This window comes from Palaemon carinicauda, chromosome 37, assembly GCF_036898095.1.
Source record: "Palaemon carinicauda isolate YSFRI2023 chromosome 37, ASM3689809v2, whole genome shotgun sequence".
Taxonomy (NCBI): Eukaryota; Metazoa; Arthropoda; class Malacostraca; order Decapoda; family Palaemonidae; genus Palaemon; species Palaemon carinicauda.
Window position 1 is genome coordinate 24,456,813 of NC_090761.1, and position 17,004 is coordinate 24,473,816.

The following is a 17,004-nucleotide window of genomic DNA, read 5'->3' on the forward strand; positions in this document are numbered from 1 at the left end:
TAGGAGTAGGACACTCCAAAATCAAACCATTGTTTTCTAGTCGTGGGTAGCGCCGTAGCCTCTGTACCATGGTCTTCCACTGTCTTGGGTTAGAGTTCTCCTGCTTGACTCGAACACAGTATTCTATCTTATTTCTCTTCCTCTTTTTTTGTTCAAGTTTTTATACAGTAGTTTATATAGGAGATATTTATTTTAATGTTGTTACTTTTCTTAGAATATTTTATTTTCCTTTTTTCCTTTCCTCATTGGGCTAGTTTCCCTGTTATAGCCCCTAGGCCTATAGAATCCTGCTTTACCAACTAGTGTTGTAGCTTAGCAAGTAATAGTAATAATTTTTCAATATTAATCTTACCCGATGATCATGAAGCTGTCAACTCCGTTGCCCGACAGAAATCTAAGGTCGGGATACGCCAGCGATCGCTATACAGGTGGGGGTGTACACAACAGTGCCATCTGTGAGCAGGTACTCAAGTACTTCTTGTCAACAAGAACTTAATTTTTCCTCTGTCGTGCCACCGGCAAGACCTACTTGGATACGCTGTTGATTCTGGAGTTGTTTTTCACGATTTTGGTGATGTATTCGCTCTAGATTTTAGCCTTCGCTATTCAGGAAGCTTTATCATTAGCTTAGCAAGCTTTTTGATTTAATTTGGATTAATTGTTAACGAACTTTGCTAGATTTTGGAATTCCCCCTTGACTATTTCTACAATTCAAGATGTCTGACCAGTCTCAAGTCCCTAAGTACAGGCAGTGTAGTGTTAGGGCTTGTACTAGGCGTCTTCCGAAGGCCTCCATAGATCCTCACACCGTTTGTTCCAATTGTAGGGGTAAATCCTGTCGATTGGAAGATCGATGTGAGGAATGCGCTGGGCTTTCGGAATTCGATTTTAACGAATTCCTTAAAAATGCACGTAGGCTAGAGAAGGATAGGATCAGGAGGAGTTCTTCTCGCTCTTTTGATTTTTCCTCTCCCCATGCCCCTCAACCTATTCCTTCCCCTGTAGTGGTGACTCCCGACCCTGCTACTAGTGCTCAGCCCTCCATGGCGGATATGATGCGTGCCATTCAGGCTCTTGGTGACAGAGTGGAGTCATTGGCTAATGACCGTAATCAGCTTTTGGCAGATGTCAAAGAGCTGAAAGCGCAAAGTGCAGTGGGAAGTGTTGTGAGTGCAAGTGAAGTGAAAAGTGTCAGTGTCAGTGTTGCGCATGAGGGTACATCTGTTCGTGCCAGTCGTCCTCCCAGTCCGGGACCTCTTGCAAGCCCAGGGGAGAAGCAATGTCGAAGGACCAAAGGGTTCGGCAGGCCTTGATCAGCGTACGGATGTACCCTCAGTGGTTGCGGACGTATCTGTCAGAGATCGTCCCATCCACAAACAGACGAATGAGCCCTATCTTTCCTCGTCTGTGGAAGAAGTTTCAAGGAAGAAACGATGGACCAAGGTCTCACGACCTCTCAAGCGTAAGGTCCCTTCCGAGCGAGTCCAACGGCCCAGGTGTAGCCACTGGGTCAGTTCGGACTCGCCGCAGTCTTCCGAAGACTGCACACCTCCCAAGAGAGGTAGAGTGGTTCCACAACAGGCTACTACTCCGTCTGTTGCCGCACCAACCACGGTAGACCCTAAGTGGTCCATGCTGCAGACTATGCAGTCTCAGCTTGCTGCGTTCATGCAAGAGTATCATGCTGAGAAGGTTGACACTGCACCTGTTAACCTACAACCTGCCACGGTTGTGCGCTCAGCAGATACTGCGGCTGCCTGCTCCCACACTCCACCTGTGAGAGCTCCACCACCGATGCGCAGTCCACCCTGCCAGACGCACGTTCATGCTGCACCATCCGTTGACATGCGTGAGCTACCGCATCAGCAGTGGGAAGGTGCTGTAGAGCTGCCGTGTTTTGACACTATGCGGCATGCTCCGCAACCCATGCGGCATGCTCCGCATCCCATACGGCATGCTCCGCAACCCACGGCAGTCCCTCCCACGCACCAGCACTCTGCTTTTGTTGTTGCCAGCTCGCAGACTGACCAGCAGCGGCATGATGTTGGATCCGCAGCAGCTACGCATGCACCCGTGCTGCCGGATTCAGCCGTTCAGCTTTCTGCTCCACCTTTGCCACTTCCTACTCAGCTTTCGGATGATGGAGTATCGGATGACGAAGCTGCACATTTGGATGAACCGCACTCCGACTTAGAAGGGCCCAAGTCTACGCCTCCCTCCTTAGACTTTCGTAAAGTCCTTGCCTTGTTCAGGGACTTGTATCCGGAACAGTTTGTGTCTGCAACCCCTCGCTCTCCTCCCTCCGAGTTTGCTCTGGGCATGCAGTCAGCTGCTTCTGCCTTCACCAAGCTTGTCCTCGCACGCTCATCCAAGAGAGCTTTGAGGGTTATGGGAGAGTGGTTGCAGTCCAAGAAGCAACTGGGAAAGACTGCTTTCATCTTTCCGCCTACCAAGCTTGCTTCCAAATCTAGCGTCTGGTATGCCACGGGAGAGGAACCCGGCTTGGGAGTTCCTGCCTCTGCCCAGGGCGACTTCTCAAGTCTGGTTGACTCTCCCCGCAGGCTGGCTATGAGACGATCTAAGATTTGCTGGTCCTTTTCTGACATGGATCATCTGTTGAAGGGAGTCTTTCGTGCTTTTGAGATCTTCAACTTCCTCGATTGGTGTTTGGGAGCGTTAAGCAGAAAGACTTCCCCTTCGGATAAGGACTCTGCCATGCTTATCATGTCTAGCATGGACAAAGCCATTCGGGATGGGTCTGGTGAGCTTGCGGCTTCGTACGTGTCGGGAGTGCTTAAGAAGAGAGAACATCTTTGCTCCTTCTTGTCGTCTGGGATCACTCCTTGCCAGAAGTCGGAGTTGTTGTTTGCTCCTCTCTCCAAGTGTCTGTTTCCGGAGGAGCTGATCAAGGGGATGGCTGCCTCGCTGATCCAGAAGGATACCCATGACCTGATGGCATCTTCCGCACGTAAGGCTAAAGCTTTACCTTCCGTGCCTAGACCTTTCCGTTCTGCAGCAGTGGACACACCAGCAACTAGGTTCATCCCGCCCTTTCGTGGCAGAACCTCCAGCAGAGGAGGTACCCGTGCCGACAGTCACCGTGGCAAATCCAAGAAGGGTTCCAAGTCCGCAAAAGGCAGGATCTGACTGCCTTCCTCTCCAGACAGCAGTGGGAGCCAGGCTCAAGAACTTCTGGCAAGCTTGGGAGAGCAGAGGTGCAGACGCTCAGTCTGTGAAGTGGCTAAGGGAGGGGTACAGAATTCCGTTCTGCCGCAGTCCCCCTCTAGCAACATCTCCCATCAACCTCTCTCCCAACTACAAGGAGAAGGACAAGAGGCTAGCGTTGCAACAAGAGGTGTCGCTCTTGCTACAAAAGGGAGCGGTAGTCATAGTCCGGGACCATCAATCCCCGGGCTTCTACAACTGTCTCTTCCTGGTAGCGAAGAAGACAGGAGGTTGGAGACCGGTGCTAGACGTCAGTGCTCTCAATGCTTTTGTCACCAAGCAGACGTTCACGATGGAGACGACGAAGTCGGTGCTAGCAGCGGTCAGGAAGGAAGACTGGATGGTCTCGTTAGACCTGAAAGACGCGTACTTTCACGTCCCCATCCATCCAGACTCCCAACCTTTCCTAAGGTTCGTCTTTGGAAAGGTCGTGTACCAGTTCCAAGCCCTGTGCTTTGGCCTAAGCACGGCACCTCTTGTGTTTACCAAACTGATGAGGAATATTGCCAAATTCCTTCACTTGGCAGACATCAGAGCCTCCCTCTATTTGGACGACTGGCTTTTAAGAGCTCCGTCAAGTCGTCGCTGTCTGGAGAATCTCAGATGGACTTTGGATCTGACCAAGGAATTGGGCCTCCTGGTCAATATAGAGAAGTCCCAACTCGTCCCATCCCAGACCATTGTCTATCTAGGTATGGAGATTCAGAGTCGAGCTTTTCGGGCTTTTCCGTCGGCCCCAAGGATCAATCAAGCCCTAGAATGCATCCAGAGCATGCTGAGAAGGAACCGATGTTCAGTCAGGCAGTGGATGAGTCTAACAGGGACACTTTCATCGCTGGCCCAGTTCATCGAGTTAGGGAGACTCCACCTCCGCCCCCTTCAGTATCATCTAGCTGCTCACTGGAGAAAGGACATGACGCTAGAGGCGGTCTCAGTGCCTATTTCCGAAGAGATGAGGTCTACACTGACGTGGTGGAAGAACAGCATTCTTCTCAAGGAAGGTCTACCATTGGGTGTTCAGACCCCCGACCACCGTCTCTTCTCGGACGCATCGGACACGGGCTGGGGTGCGACACTGGACGGACAGGAATGCTCGGGCACGTGGAATCAGGAGCAAAGGACACTTCACATCAACTGCAAGGAGCTTTTGGCAGTTCATCTGGCCTTGATAAACTTCAAGTCCCTCCAGCTAAGCAAGGTGGTGGAGGTGAACTCCGACAACACCACAGCCTTGGCTTACATCTCCAAGCAAGGAGGGACTCATTCGAGGAAGTTGTTCGAGATCGCAAGGGACCTCCTCATTTGGTCAAAAGAGCGAAAGATTTCGCTGGTAACGAGGTTCATTCAGGGCGACATGAATGTCATGGCAGATCGCCTCAGCCGGAAGGGTCAGGTCATCCCCACAGAGTGGACCCTTCACAAGAATGTTTGCAGCAGACTATGGGCCCTCTGGGGTCAGCCCACCATAGATCTATTCGCTACCTCGATGACCAAGAGGCTCCCGATGTATTGTTCTCCGATTCCAGACCCAGCAGCAGTTCACGTGGATGCCTTTCTGCTGGATTGGTCCCATCTAGACCTGTATGGGTTCCCTCCGTTCAAGATTGTCAACAGGGTACTTCAGAAGTTCGCCTCTCACGAAGGGACACGGTTGACGTTGGTTGCTCCCCTCTGGCCCGCGAGAGAATGGTTCACCGAGGTACTGCAATGGCTAGTGGACGTTCCCAGGACTCTTCCTCTGAGAGTGGACCTTCTGCGTCAGCCTCACGTAAAGAAGGTACACCCAAGCCTCCACGCTCTTCGTCTGACTGCCTTCAGACTATCGAAAGACTCTCAAGAGCTAGAGGCTTTTCGAAGGAGGCAGCCAGAGCGATTGCCAGAGCAAGGAGGACATCCACTCTCAGAGTCTATCAGTCAAAAGGGGAAGTCTTCCGAAGCTGGTGCAAGGCGAATGCAGTTTCCTCAACCAGTACCTCTGTAACACAGATAGCTGACTTCCTGTTACATCTAAGGAATGTAAGATCCCTATCAGCTCCTACGATCAAGGGTTACAGAAGCATGTTGGCAGCGGTCTTCCGCCACAGAGGCTTGGATCTTTCCACCAACAAAGATCTACAGGACCTTCTTAGGTCTTTTGAGACCTCAAAGGAACGTCGGTTGTCCACACCAGGCTGGAACCTAGACGTGGTTTTAAGGTTCCTGATGTCATCAAGATTCGAACCGCTTCAATCAGCCTCTTTTAAGGATCTCACATTAAAGACTCTTTTCCTCGTTTGCTTAGCAACAGCTAAAAGAGTCAGTGAGATCCACGCCTTCAGCAGGAACATAGGTTTTACATCTGAAACGGCTACGTGTTCCTTGCAGCTCGGTTTTTTGGCTAAAAACGAGCTTCCTTCTCGTCCTTGGCCCAAGTCGTTCGAGATCCCAAGCCTGTCCAACTTGGTGGGGAACGAACTAGAGAGAGTACTTTGCCCAGTAAGAGCTCTTAAGTACTATTTAAGACGGACAAAGCCATTACGAGGACAATCAGAAGCTTTATGGTGTTCTATCAAGAAACCTGCTTTACCGATGTCTAAGAACGCAGTTTCTTACTACATCAGGCTTCTGATTAGAGAGGCCCATTCTCATCTGAAGGAAGAAGACCTTGCTTTGCTGAAGGTAAGGACACATGAAGTTAGGGCTGTTGCTACTTCAGTGGCCTTCAAACAGAACCGTTCTCTGCAGAGTGTTATGGATGCAACCTATTGGAGAAGCAAGTCAGTGTTCGCATCATTTTATCTCAAAGATGTCCAGTCTCTTTACGAGAACTGCTACACCCTGGGACCATTCGTAGCAGCGAGTGCAGTAGTAGGTGAGGGCTCAGCCACTACATTCCCATAATCCCATAACCTTTTTTAATCTTTCTCTTGAAATGCTTTTTATTGTTGTTTTTGGGTTGTACGGAAGGCTAAGAAGCCTTCCGCATCCTGGTTGATTTGGCGGGTGGTCAAATTCTTTCTTGAGAAGCGCCTAGATTAGAGGTTGTGATGAGGTCCTTTAGTATGGGTTGCAGCCCTTCATACTTCAGCACCTAGGAGTCGCTCAGCATCCTAAGAGGACCGCTAGGCTCAGTAAGGAAGACGTACTTAAAAAAGGCAGAGTAATGGTTCAAGTCGACTTCCTTACCAGGTACTTATTTATTTTATGTTTGTTATTTTGAATAACTGCTAAAATGAAATACGGGATACTTAGCTTCTAATGTTAACATGTATGCTGGTCTCCACCCACCACCCTGGGTGTGAATCAGCTACATGATCATCGGGTAAGATTAATATTGAAAAATGTTATTTTCCTTAGTAAAATAAATTTTTGAATATACTTACCCGATGATCATGAATTTAAGGACCCTCCCTTCCTCCCCATAGAGAACCAGTGGACCGAGGAGAAAATTGAGTTCTTGTTGACAAGAAGTACTTGAGTACCTGCTCACAGATGGCGCTGTTGTGTACACCCCCACCTGTATAGCGATCGCTGGCGTATCCCGACCTTAGATTTCTGTCGGGCAACGGAGTTGACAGCTTCATGATCATCGGGTAAGTATATTCAAAAATTTATTTTACTAAGGAAAATAACATTTTACATGTTGCTTAAAAGTTCATAATTTTGACCAACCTTTGCATTCAGATCCTCTATCCTGTACCATCCTCTACATAGTATAAGATATGCAGTTAATTCTAAAAATATTGTTTTCTCTGTCATAAGGCTCAACACTACACAGTATTCTAGAAGTTTTATTCCATCTGTGACCAGATTGTGGAAGGATCTTCCTTATTGAATCTGTAGAACTTGGAAGTTTATATGTTGAACAGGTTGACATAAGTTTTTCTTCATAGTTTATATATGACAGATCTATTTTAATGTTGATACTGATCTTTAGATATTTTATATGTTTTATTTATTGCTTCTCATATAGTTTATTTATTTCCATATTTCCTTTCCTCACTGAGCTATTTTTCCCTGTTGGAACCCTTGGACTTATAGCATCCTGCTTTTCCAACTAGGTTTGCAGCTTGGCTAGTAATGATAATAATGATGACTGTATGAGCAGTTTGTAGGAGCATAGTAGTCTCTACATCATTGCTTGGGAAAAAGCCTCTTCTTGCCCTCTGTGGTTTACTGGTGATCAACCTGTTCGCCAAATGGCTATATAGGAGGTTCTGGTGTTCTGCTCATCCTTTTCAGATCCATGGCTACTATTCCATGATGTATTTCAACTCATGGGATGATGATCTGGATTCTACACCTTTCCTTCCCTCAGAATTAATCATTGACTGATCAACCAAGTATTGATCATGTCGTGTCTCAGGATGACCCTGGTGCCTCCCAGGTAGCCTCACGCTGAATTACTTCTTTATTTTACCTGCTTTCATGGTCCTGTCCCACAGGGGAACCTTTTGCTCTAAGTGATCTACAAGATCTGTTGACATTCTTAGGTAGTTAGAGTATCACAGCGTATTCCCTGTTAATTGTCAAATCCACTTAATTGAAACACTTGGAAAACAAGAAAGTCTTACGTTTCTTCTTGAAAGCATTAATATATTTTCTTTTGAATGTCTAGTGGGAACTTGTTACAACTTTTTACATAGTCTTGGGGCCACATGTTTGAAAGCTCTAGAAACAACAGTCGACATACGTCATGGCTCCAATGATTGGAAGCCATCTGTAACTATTCTGCTGGCTCATCTAGTTAAGGTCCTGAGAGAACAGTCCCCATGATCCAATATTCTCTATCAGCTGAGTCTTCAGAGGTACCACACTTCAGGAAGGGGCAAGCACTTCATTTGTGGAAAGTATTGAGAATCTTCAAGCAAAAGACTTTTCTATAGGCACTGCACAGGTGTGTGGATATCTATGACAGTCTTCTGTGGCTGTGTTTCAGTGAAAGGTATCCATCTTCTGCAATTAGTGGTATACAAGGGGCCCTTCTCTGGTGGGCACATGTTGTTAGCTGATTGCGAACTTCCTCATCTACCTTTGCGGAAAGAAGCTCCTCATTTCCTTCGTGGTGAAAGGCTACCTCTCAGTCTTTAGCAAAGTGTTAAATCTGTGGGATTTAGACCTTTCATTCTCATAGACGTTTTCTGTGCTTTTGAGAAGTTTCAAGCAGTCTTGTTCATTCAGGTACCTCAGGTCCCCAGAGTGGGACATAACCCTTGTCCTCAGGTCTATACTGTAATGCATTCCTTGTATGAGATGGTAGGAAGGTTGTTGGATAGAGATCTGACCTCTGAGACTTTAACTAGCCTTACCATCGGGGAAAAGATTAGGCGAGCTGCAAAGCATTTCATATGTAGTTAAACATGAGGAATGTTAGGAGATCTTCAGTTGTGTGCCGGAATTGGTTGCATACACAAAATCTGTTATTCCATGACTTAAAGTTTAAGACCATCTCTATCCCTTCCCAAAGTTGTGTTTAAAGGGAACTGAGATGTGATACTTTTGCATCCTATGAGGGCGTTACGGTGATATCTGAAGATGACTTGCTGACCCAGGCTTGAGTAAGAGAGACTTTTAGTGCTGGCAGGAGGAACGAGTTGTCAAGAATTCCATGTCATATTGGTTTTGCGAGATGATTATGCAAACATGACGCTTTGACTGACCCTAAGTAAGAGTAGCCATCAGGGAAAACTTATTCGCTAGTGTAGTGGTAATGTGTTAGCCCAGCATTCGCATGGCAGCAGATCGATCCCAGACCAGGACTGTGAGTTTAAGCTGTTTACTGGGGAGTCCATTGCTGTTGTACCAACCGTGTGTCACACAATTGTACATAATTATTTTGTATATATTATGCTTGTATCTGCGCTCTTCCCTCGCACTAAAAAGAACCTGAATGATCATGTCTCCGTTTTGCTCTGTAACATTGTCTCTCGAACAGGTTATGTCCTGTTGCCTTGAGGTTTTGTATATAAAGAAGAGTGTTCCTTAATAAACAACTCAGTTGATTGCATCCTGCCTTTGAGTTCACAACCCTCACTCGGCACCGTCACATTGGTGACCCCAGAAGTCGACTCGCTCCACTGCCTTCCACCCCCACCTCCCTCGCCCCTCCATCGTTGCTACTATGACGGACTCTACTACAGCAGTTGGCGCTGCGGCCGCCCCATTGAAACTTTCACCGTTCGCCAGCGGAGAGGCGTTTGCTTGGTTTCAGCGCGCAGAAATCCAGTTCCGTATCAGGGGCGTGACTCGCTCAACCACCAAAGCGGATTATGTTCTCGCGGCGATACCAGAGGACACCTTCCCAGAAATATCCGACTGGCTTTGTGAACAAGGAGACACCCCAATAGCGTATGACGCCCTCAAAACATACCTTCTGCAGCAGTACTCGCCGTCGCCAGCCGCCCGTATAGCAAAGCTTTTTCAGCTCTCGCAACAACCGTTGGGGTACCAAAGGGCTTCGCTTGCCCTCAGGGAAATGACCAGTATCGCTCGCCTTCAACCTGCTGCAGACGGCTCTCCTCGTGAGGTGAACCTACTTCGTGCCCTCGTTTACCCGAACCTGTACACGCTGCCATACCCGTTGTCGATAGTTTACCCATAAAGGACTTGATGACCAAAGCCGACGCCCTTATGGACAGCCACTTCAAGACCTCCATCAACGCCTCCACCCCTGACGACGAGGATGCCTATTCAACGTCAACCGAAGCTGACATGAATGCCGTAGGACATACACGCCTACCCCGTGACATGCCGAAGCGGCGACAAAGCCGCCCACCAACCATCAATCACTCGCGCCCCAACGAACGACTTCTACAGCCACTTACTACCTCCCATCCACCGCAGTTTTGCTACTACCACTTCAGATTCGGGGCAACCGCGAAAAAATGTACCAAGGATTGTCAGTGGCCAAAAAACGTGTAAGTAGGCCATCGCTTGTGGCGGTGGCCTCCCATGTTTCTAATCTTTTCTTTTTACAGGATGCAGGAACGGGCATGCGATTTTTGGTAGACACGGGTGCTTGTCGTTCTCTTTTGCCAAGGAAACTCTTCAAGGCACGACGTAGTCTGTCTACATCTGTCGACGTCCGCTTGGTAGCTGCCAACGGATCTGCCATACCCACCTACGGTTACGAGAACCTCACATTATCGTTCGGAAATGGTAAATTCAATTGGAAGTTTCTCGTTGCTGACGTCACAATGCCAATCCTCGGTGCGGATTTCCTCTCTCATTTCCACCTTCTGGTCGATGTCGCCCACCGACGATTGGTCAACGCAGACTCGTACTTGTCGACACCTCTTCAACCCGCCCCCTCTAACCTCGCTCTCCACATCAGCGCACTCACGGATGCCTACGCCCACCTCCTCACGTCTTACCCAGAAGTTTTCCGTCCAGAACTTCGCCAAACGCCCACGGTTCCTGCCAAGCACGGTATTCATCACCATATCAAGACGACGGGACCCCCAGTCTTTGCATAATTCAGACGTCTGGCACCGGAACGATTGGCAGCCGCCAAACAGACGTTCGCCGAAATGGAGGAAATGGGCCTTTGCCAAAAGGCCTCCAGCCCATGGTCGTCATCCTTACACATCGTTCTGAAGAAAGACGGCTCCCTCCGTCCGTGCGGGGATTACAGGCGCCTGAACATGCAAACAGAACCGGATCACTACCCCCTCCAAAACATTGCCGACGTGACCTCCTACCTGCACAAAGCAAAGGTTTTCTCTACGCTCGACCTCCTGAAGGGGTATTATCAGATGCCTATGAACCCAGAAGACATCCCCAAGACTGCCATCACCACTCCGTTTGGTACATACACCTTCAATTACTCCTGTTTTGGCCTTCGTATTGCTGGGGCAACGTTTCAACGTCTCATGGATGGCATTTTATGGGACCTCCCTTTCTGTGTATGTTATGTGGACGACATACTTGTGTTCTCCTCCTCAAAAGAGGAACACCTCCGTCACCTGCGCATTGTGCTCGACTGCCTGCAACAAAACGGCCTTGTAGTCCGGTACGATAAGTGTACCTTTGGCGCCAATGAAGTGTCGTTCTTAGGGCACCGTATCACTCCTGAAGGAGTCCATCCCCTCCCTGAGAAGGTAGCAGCCATTCAGAACTTCCCCGCGCCCTCGACCGTCAAAGCTCTGCAGGAATTCTTGGGCATGATCAACTATTATCACCGTTTTCTGCCAGCCATTGCCGCCACTCTTGCTCCTCTCTACACCTCCCTCAAGGGCAAGCCAAAGGACCTGAAGTGGGGTCCCCTTCAAGAAGCAGCCTTCTGCAATGCAAAGAAGGCCCTATCAACTGCTGCGGCTCTCACTTTTCCTATCCCACACGCCCCTCTCCTTCTCCCCACCGATGCCAGCGACGTCGCTATTGGTGCAGTACTCGAGCAGGTGGTCAAAGGCTCGCCCCGCCCATTGGCCTTCTTCAGCAGAAAACTGTCCAAGGCAGAATCGGGTTATTCTACCTTCGATCGAGAATTGCTGGCAGTGCACTTGGCTGTCCGTCACTTTCGCCATTTCTTAGAAGGTACGCCCTTCGTCATTCGCACAGACCACATGCCTCTGGTGCACGCCTTCACTCGACAGTCTGACGCCTGGTCCGCCCGTCAACGCCGACATCTCTCTGCCGTGGCTGAATACAATTGCACCCTCCAATACGTCCCTGGGAAAATGAATCCCGTTGCCGATGCCCTGTCTAGAAACACGTTGGCTGCCGTTCAACTGGGATTGGATTACAACGCCCTGGCTGAAGCCCAACGACAGGATCCAGAGTATCCTGCACGTCCCTCCGTTGGGAAGATTTTCCCCTCGAAGACTCCAACACCACCCTCCTCTGTGACGTCAGTACTGGTAGACCGCGACCTTGGATTCCTGCTCCCATGCGCCGACAGGTGTTTGATTTCATTCACGGCCTTTCACATCCCTCGAGCCGTTCTACTGCACAGCTGCTGAAGGCAAAGTTCATTTGGCACGGCATTTCTAAGGATGCTAAGGATTGGGTCTGCGCCTGTACTTCTTGCTAAACTTCCAAAGTACATTGACACACGGATTCAGGAGTGGGCACCTTTCCTCAACCTCAGCGTCGTTTCGCACACATTCACGTCGACGTTGTAGGCCCCCTACCCACATCACAAGGACATCGTTACCTGTTTACCGTCATTGACCGCTCCACTCGTTGGCCTGAAGCCATTCCCATGGAAACTGCAACGTCCGCCTCATGTACATCGGCCTTACTCTCTGGATGGATTTCAAGATTCGGTATCCCTAAGCATATTACTTCTGACAGGGGAACCAATTTCACCTCTCAATTGTGGATGTCATTAGCGAATCTCCTGGGCATCACCCTACATCAGACAACGGCCTACAACCCCGCTGCCAATGGTATGGTTGAACGTTTTCATCGCACCCTCAAAGCAGCTTTGATGTCCCGCTGCAAGGATTGCAACTGGTTTACTCAGCTTCCCTGGGTCCTCCTGGGACTAAGGACCACTCCTAAAGACGCCCTCGACGTCTCGGCAGCTGAAATGGTGTATGGCGACCCGTTGGTCGTCCCTGCTGAATTTTTTCCTTCTACAACCTCCTCCGACAATCTCCTGCGCATACGTGACGCCAGACTTACAATCCCCCAGCGAAGCATCACATACCAACGGACTTGCACTCTGCAACGCACGTCTTCCTGCGCAACGACACTAGCATGCCACCACTAACGCCCCCTTACACGGGCCCTTTCCTTGTGATCCGACGCAGTCCGAAAGCATTCCTACTAAACATTCGGGGCAAAGAAGACTGGGTCTCCATTGATCGTCTAAAACCTGCTTATCTTCTGCCAGATGACCCGCCTACAGTTCGCCTCTCTAGATCAGGGCGGCCTATTTAACATGTACAGTATGTCATTTTTAGGGGGAGAACCATGTACCAACCGTGTGTCACACAATTGTACATAATTATTTTGTATATATTATGCTTGTATCTGCGCTCTTCCCTCGCACTAAAAAGAACCTGAATGATCATGTCTCCGTTTTGCTCTGTAACATTGTCTGTCTCTCGAACAGGTTATGTCCTGTTGCCTTGAGGTTTTGTATATAAAGAAGAGTGTTCCTTAATAAACAACTCAGTTGATTGCATCCTGCCTTTGAGTTCACAACCCTCACTCGGCACCATCACACTGTAGTTTGGCACCACAGTGAACATCTATTGTGGTGAACATCTATTCTGATGAAACTGGAATTGAAACCAGACACCTTTCCCTCTACCAGGTATAGAAGGCAGAAATCTGTAAATGCCAGACAACCTTCACCTCTCACTATATTATTATTATTATTATTATTTTTATTATTATTATTATTATTATTATTATTATTATTATTATTATTATTATTACTAGCTAAGCCACAACTCTGGTTGGAAAAGCAGGATGCTATAAGGCCAAGGGCTCCAATAGGGGAAAATAGCCAAGTGGGGAAAGGAAATAAAGAAATAAATAAAAGATATGAGAAATAATTAACACTTAATGAAAAATTTTAAAAACAGTAACAACATTAAAATAAATCTGTCATATATAAACTATGTAGAGAAACTTATGTCAATCTGTTTATCATAAAAACATTTGCTGCAAGTTTGAGCTTTTGAAGTTCCACCAATTCAACTACCTGATTAAGAAGATCATTCCACAGCTTGGTCAGAGCTGGAATCAAACTATGTGTGGTAGGATACCAACAAGTCCTTGCATACTTTTATGCTTGGTCTTATGATGGATGCTCAAGACTGTGCACCTGCGCCAGACCCTCACGGGACAGAAAGCATCTTGTCTAAGGTAGATTTGGTGACAATTCTTCTTTGCTCAAAGGGTTAACTATGAACCCATTGTTATTGTTATTGTTCAGCGGCCACTTTCCTCTTGGTGAGGGTAGAAGAGACTCTTTAGTTATGGTAAGCAGCCCTCCTAGGAGAAGGACACTCCAAAATCAAACCATTGTTCTCTAGTATTGGATAGTGCGATAGCCTCTGTACTGTGGTCTTCCACTGTCTTGAGTTACACTTGAGCACACTATTTTATCTTATTTCTCTTCCTCTTGTTTTGTTAAAGTTTTTATAGTTTATACTGGAAATATTTATTTTAATATTGTTACTGTTCCTAAAATATTTTATTTGTCCTTGTTTCCTTTCCTCACTGGGCTATCTCCCCCACACCACCTTCCATTAACTAACTACCTCATAAGGAAATCAATGTCTGCTCTTGCTGGAGCTCGATGACATCTCTTATATTAAGAGATTTAGGTTTGTATAACTAGAAAAGATACAATTGATTTTAAAATGTATTGTTTTTCACTCTATTTTTAACCATTTTTTATCTATTTTTAACAATTTTCCATATTTTCAAGTTTTCTATCAATTTTAACCACTTTCTATCTATTTATAATGGTTTTCTATCTATTATAACCATTTTTTATCTATTTCTAATAATTTTCCATCTTTTTAACAGACCCGGGTACCAGTGGTGATGCCTCTGGAAGGAATACTTCAACCTCATATCCTCGCCTTAGTGCTCTTAACCCTCAGGTTAGTTTTATTGCAGATCTTTTGATATAAAAGTGGGTAATATAAACTAAAAGAAAACTTATCAAAGCATTAATTTCAGAGTGATAAATGAAAAGAAAATATAACAAAGCATTAATTTCAGAGTGATAAACTAAAAGAAAATTTACCAAAGCATTAATTTCAGATTGATAAACAAAAAGAAATTACTGTATATCAAAGCATTAATTTCAGAGTGATAAACTAAAAGAAAATATATCAAAGCATTAATTTCAGAGTCATAAACTAAAAGAAAATTTACCAAGGCATTAATTTCAGATTGATAAACTAAAAGAAAATATATCAAAGCATTAATTTCAGAGTGATAAATGAAAAGAAAATATATCAAAGCATTAATTTCAGAGTGATAAACTAAAAGAAAATTTACCAAAGCATTAATTTCAGATTGATAAACAAAAAGAAATTACTGTATATCAAAGCATTAATTTCAGAGTGATAAACTAAAAGAAAATATATCAAAGCATTAATTTCAGAGTGATAAACTAAAAGAAAATTTACCAAAGCATTAATTTCAGATTGATAAACTAAAAGAAAATATAGCAAAGCATTAATTTCAGTGATAAACTAAAAGAAACTTTACCAAAGCATTAATTTCAGATTGATAAACTAAAAGAAAATTTACCATAGCATTAATTTCAGATTGATAAACTAAAAGAAAATTTACCAAAGCATTAATTTCAGAGTGATAAACTAAAAGAAATTTTACCAAAGCATTAATTTCAGAGTGATAAACTAAAAGAAATTTTACCAAAGCATTAATTTCAGATTGATAAATGAAAAGAAAATATATCAAAGCATTAGTTTCAGAGTGATAAACTAAAAGAAAACTTATCAAAGCATTAATTTCAGTGATAAACTCAAAAAAATTACCAAAGCATTAATTTCAGATTGATAAACGAAAAGAAATTTTACCAAAGCATTAATTTCAGATTGATAAACGAAAAGAAATTTTACCAAAGCATTAATTTGAGATTGATAAACTAAAAGAAAATTCATCAAAGCATTAATTTCAGATTGATAAACGAAAAGAAATTTTACCAAAACATTAATTTCAGATTGATAAACTAAAAGAAATTTTACCAAAGCATTAATTTCAGATTGATAAACTAAAAGAAAATTCATCAAAGCATTAATTTCAGAGTGGTATTTCCAAAGATAAATCTCTAGAATAGAATATATCAACTTGTGTGACTAAACTCTTTGACTAATTTTTCAAATGAATTAGTTGCAATCGGTATAATCAACAAAAATATAGTAATTTGCTAAGGAGGAAAAAGATTAATTTTTAAGAGTTGAAATATTAGTTTAGGGTGAATTACAGTATGGGAGATCCATAAGAGCAAACATGAGAAAAATTACTAGCATTGAAAATATATTAAAAAATTAATTGAAAAAAATAGTAATATTTTATTTTAATTTTACATTACTTTTCTTGTAGTTTATTCAGTATTTCCGTGTTTCCTTTCCACACGAACCTATTTTTCCCTGTTAGAGCCATTGCGTTTATAGCATCATGCTTTTCCAACTACTACTACTACTAATAATATTAATAATGATAATAATAATGATGATGATGATGATAGTAGTAGTAGTAGTAGTAGTAGTAGTAGTAGTAGTAGTAGTAGTAGTAGTAGTAGTAGTTAGCTCACACTTGATATGATGAGGGAAGCAATAAGCCAAAGATAGTGAGAAAATTCTGATTGAGAAAGGAATTAGACAGGGAGAACCCATCTCTTATAATTATTCACTGTATACTTAAAAGAATTTTTTAAATTTAGATTGGGAAAATATTAATATTAATGGGGAATGCTTTAACAACTTAAGATTTGCTGATGACATATTTCTATTTAATGAGTATGGAAGGAATTGCAAAAGTTGATAGAAGAGTTGAATAGAGAAAGCAGAAATGTAGCACTGGAAATTAATGAGTATAACTCAGATAATGTTCAATAAAAATGCTTAGACAACAAGTATGAGTTATGGATAAATCTCTGCAGATTGTTAATGAATATATATACTTCAGATATACACTAAGGGGTTCCCCAGGACATGAGACCAAATTTAAACGAAGGATAAGCATGGTATGGAGAGCATTTGGTAAACAAAATAAGATCATTGAATTGTAAAAGGCCACTTTCTCTATAAAGGAAAGCATTTAATCCGAAAGTTCAACCAGTAATAACTTAGGCAACAGAAA

General features: G+C 44.7%; 1 protein-coding gene across 3 annotated transcripts in view; it reads left to right on the forward strand.

The window, feature by feature from the left end:
• Window positions 1–17,004, forward strand: part of spartin — a 230,757-nt gene that overhangs the window by 107,281 nt on the left and 106,472 nt on the right. For all 3 annotated transcript variants that reach the window (XM_068360865.1, XM_068360864.1, XM_068360866.1), the window contains one exon: window positions 14,695–14,771. In XM_068360865.1, coding sequence (XP_068216966.1) covers window positions 14,695–14,771 — 77 coding nt within the window. The remainder of the gene's footprint in view (window positions 1–14,694; window positions 14,772–17,004) is intronic.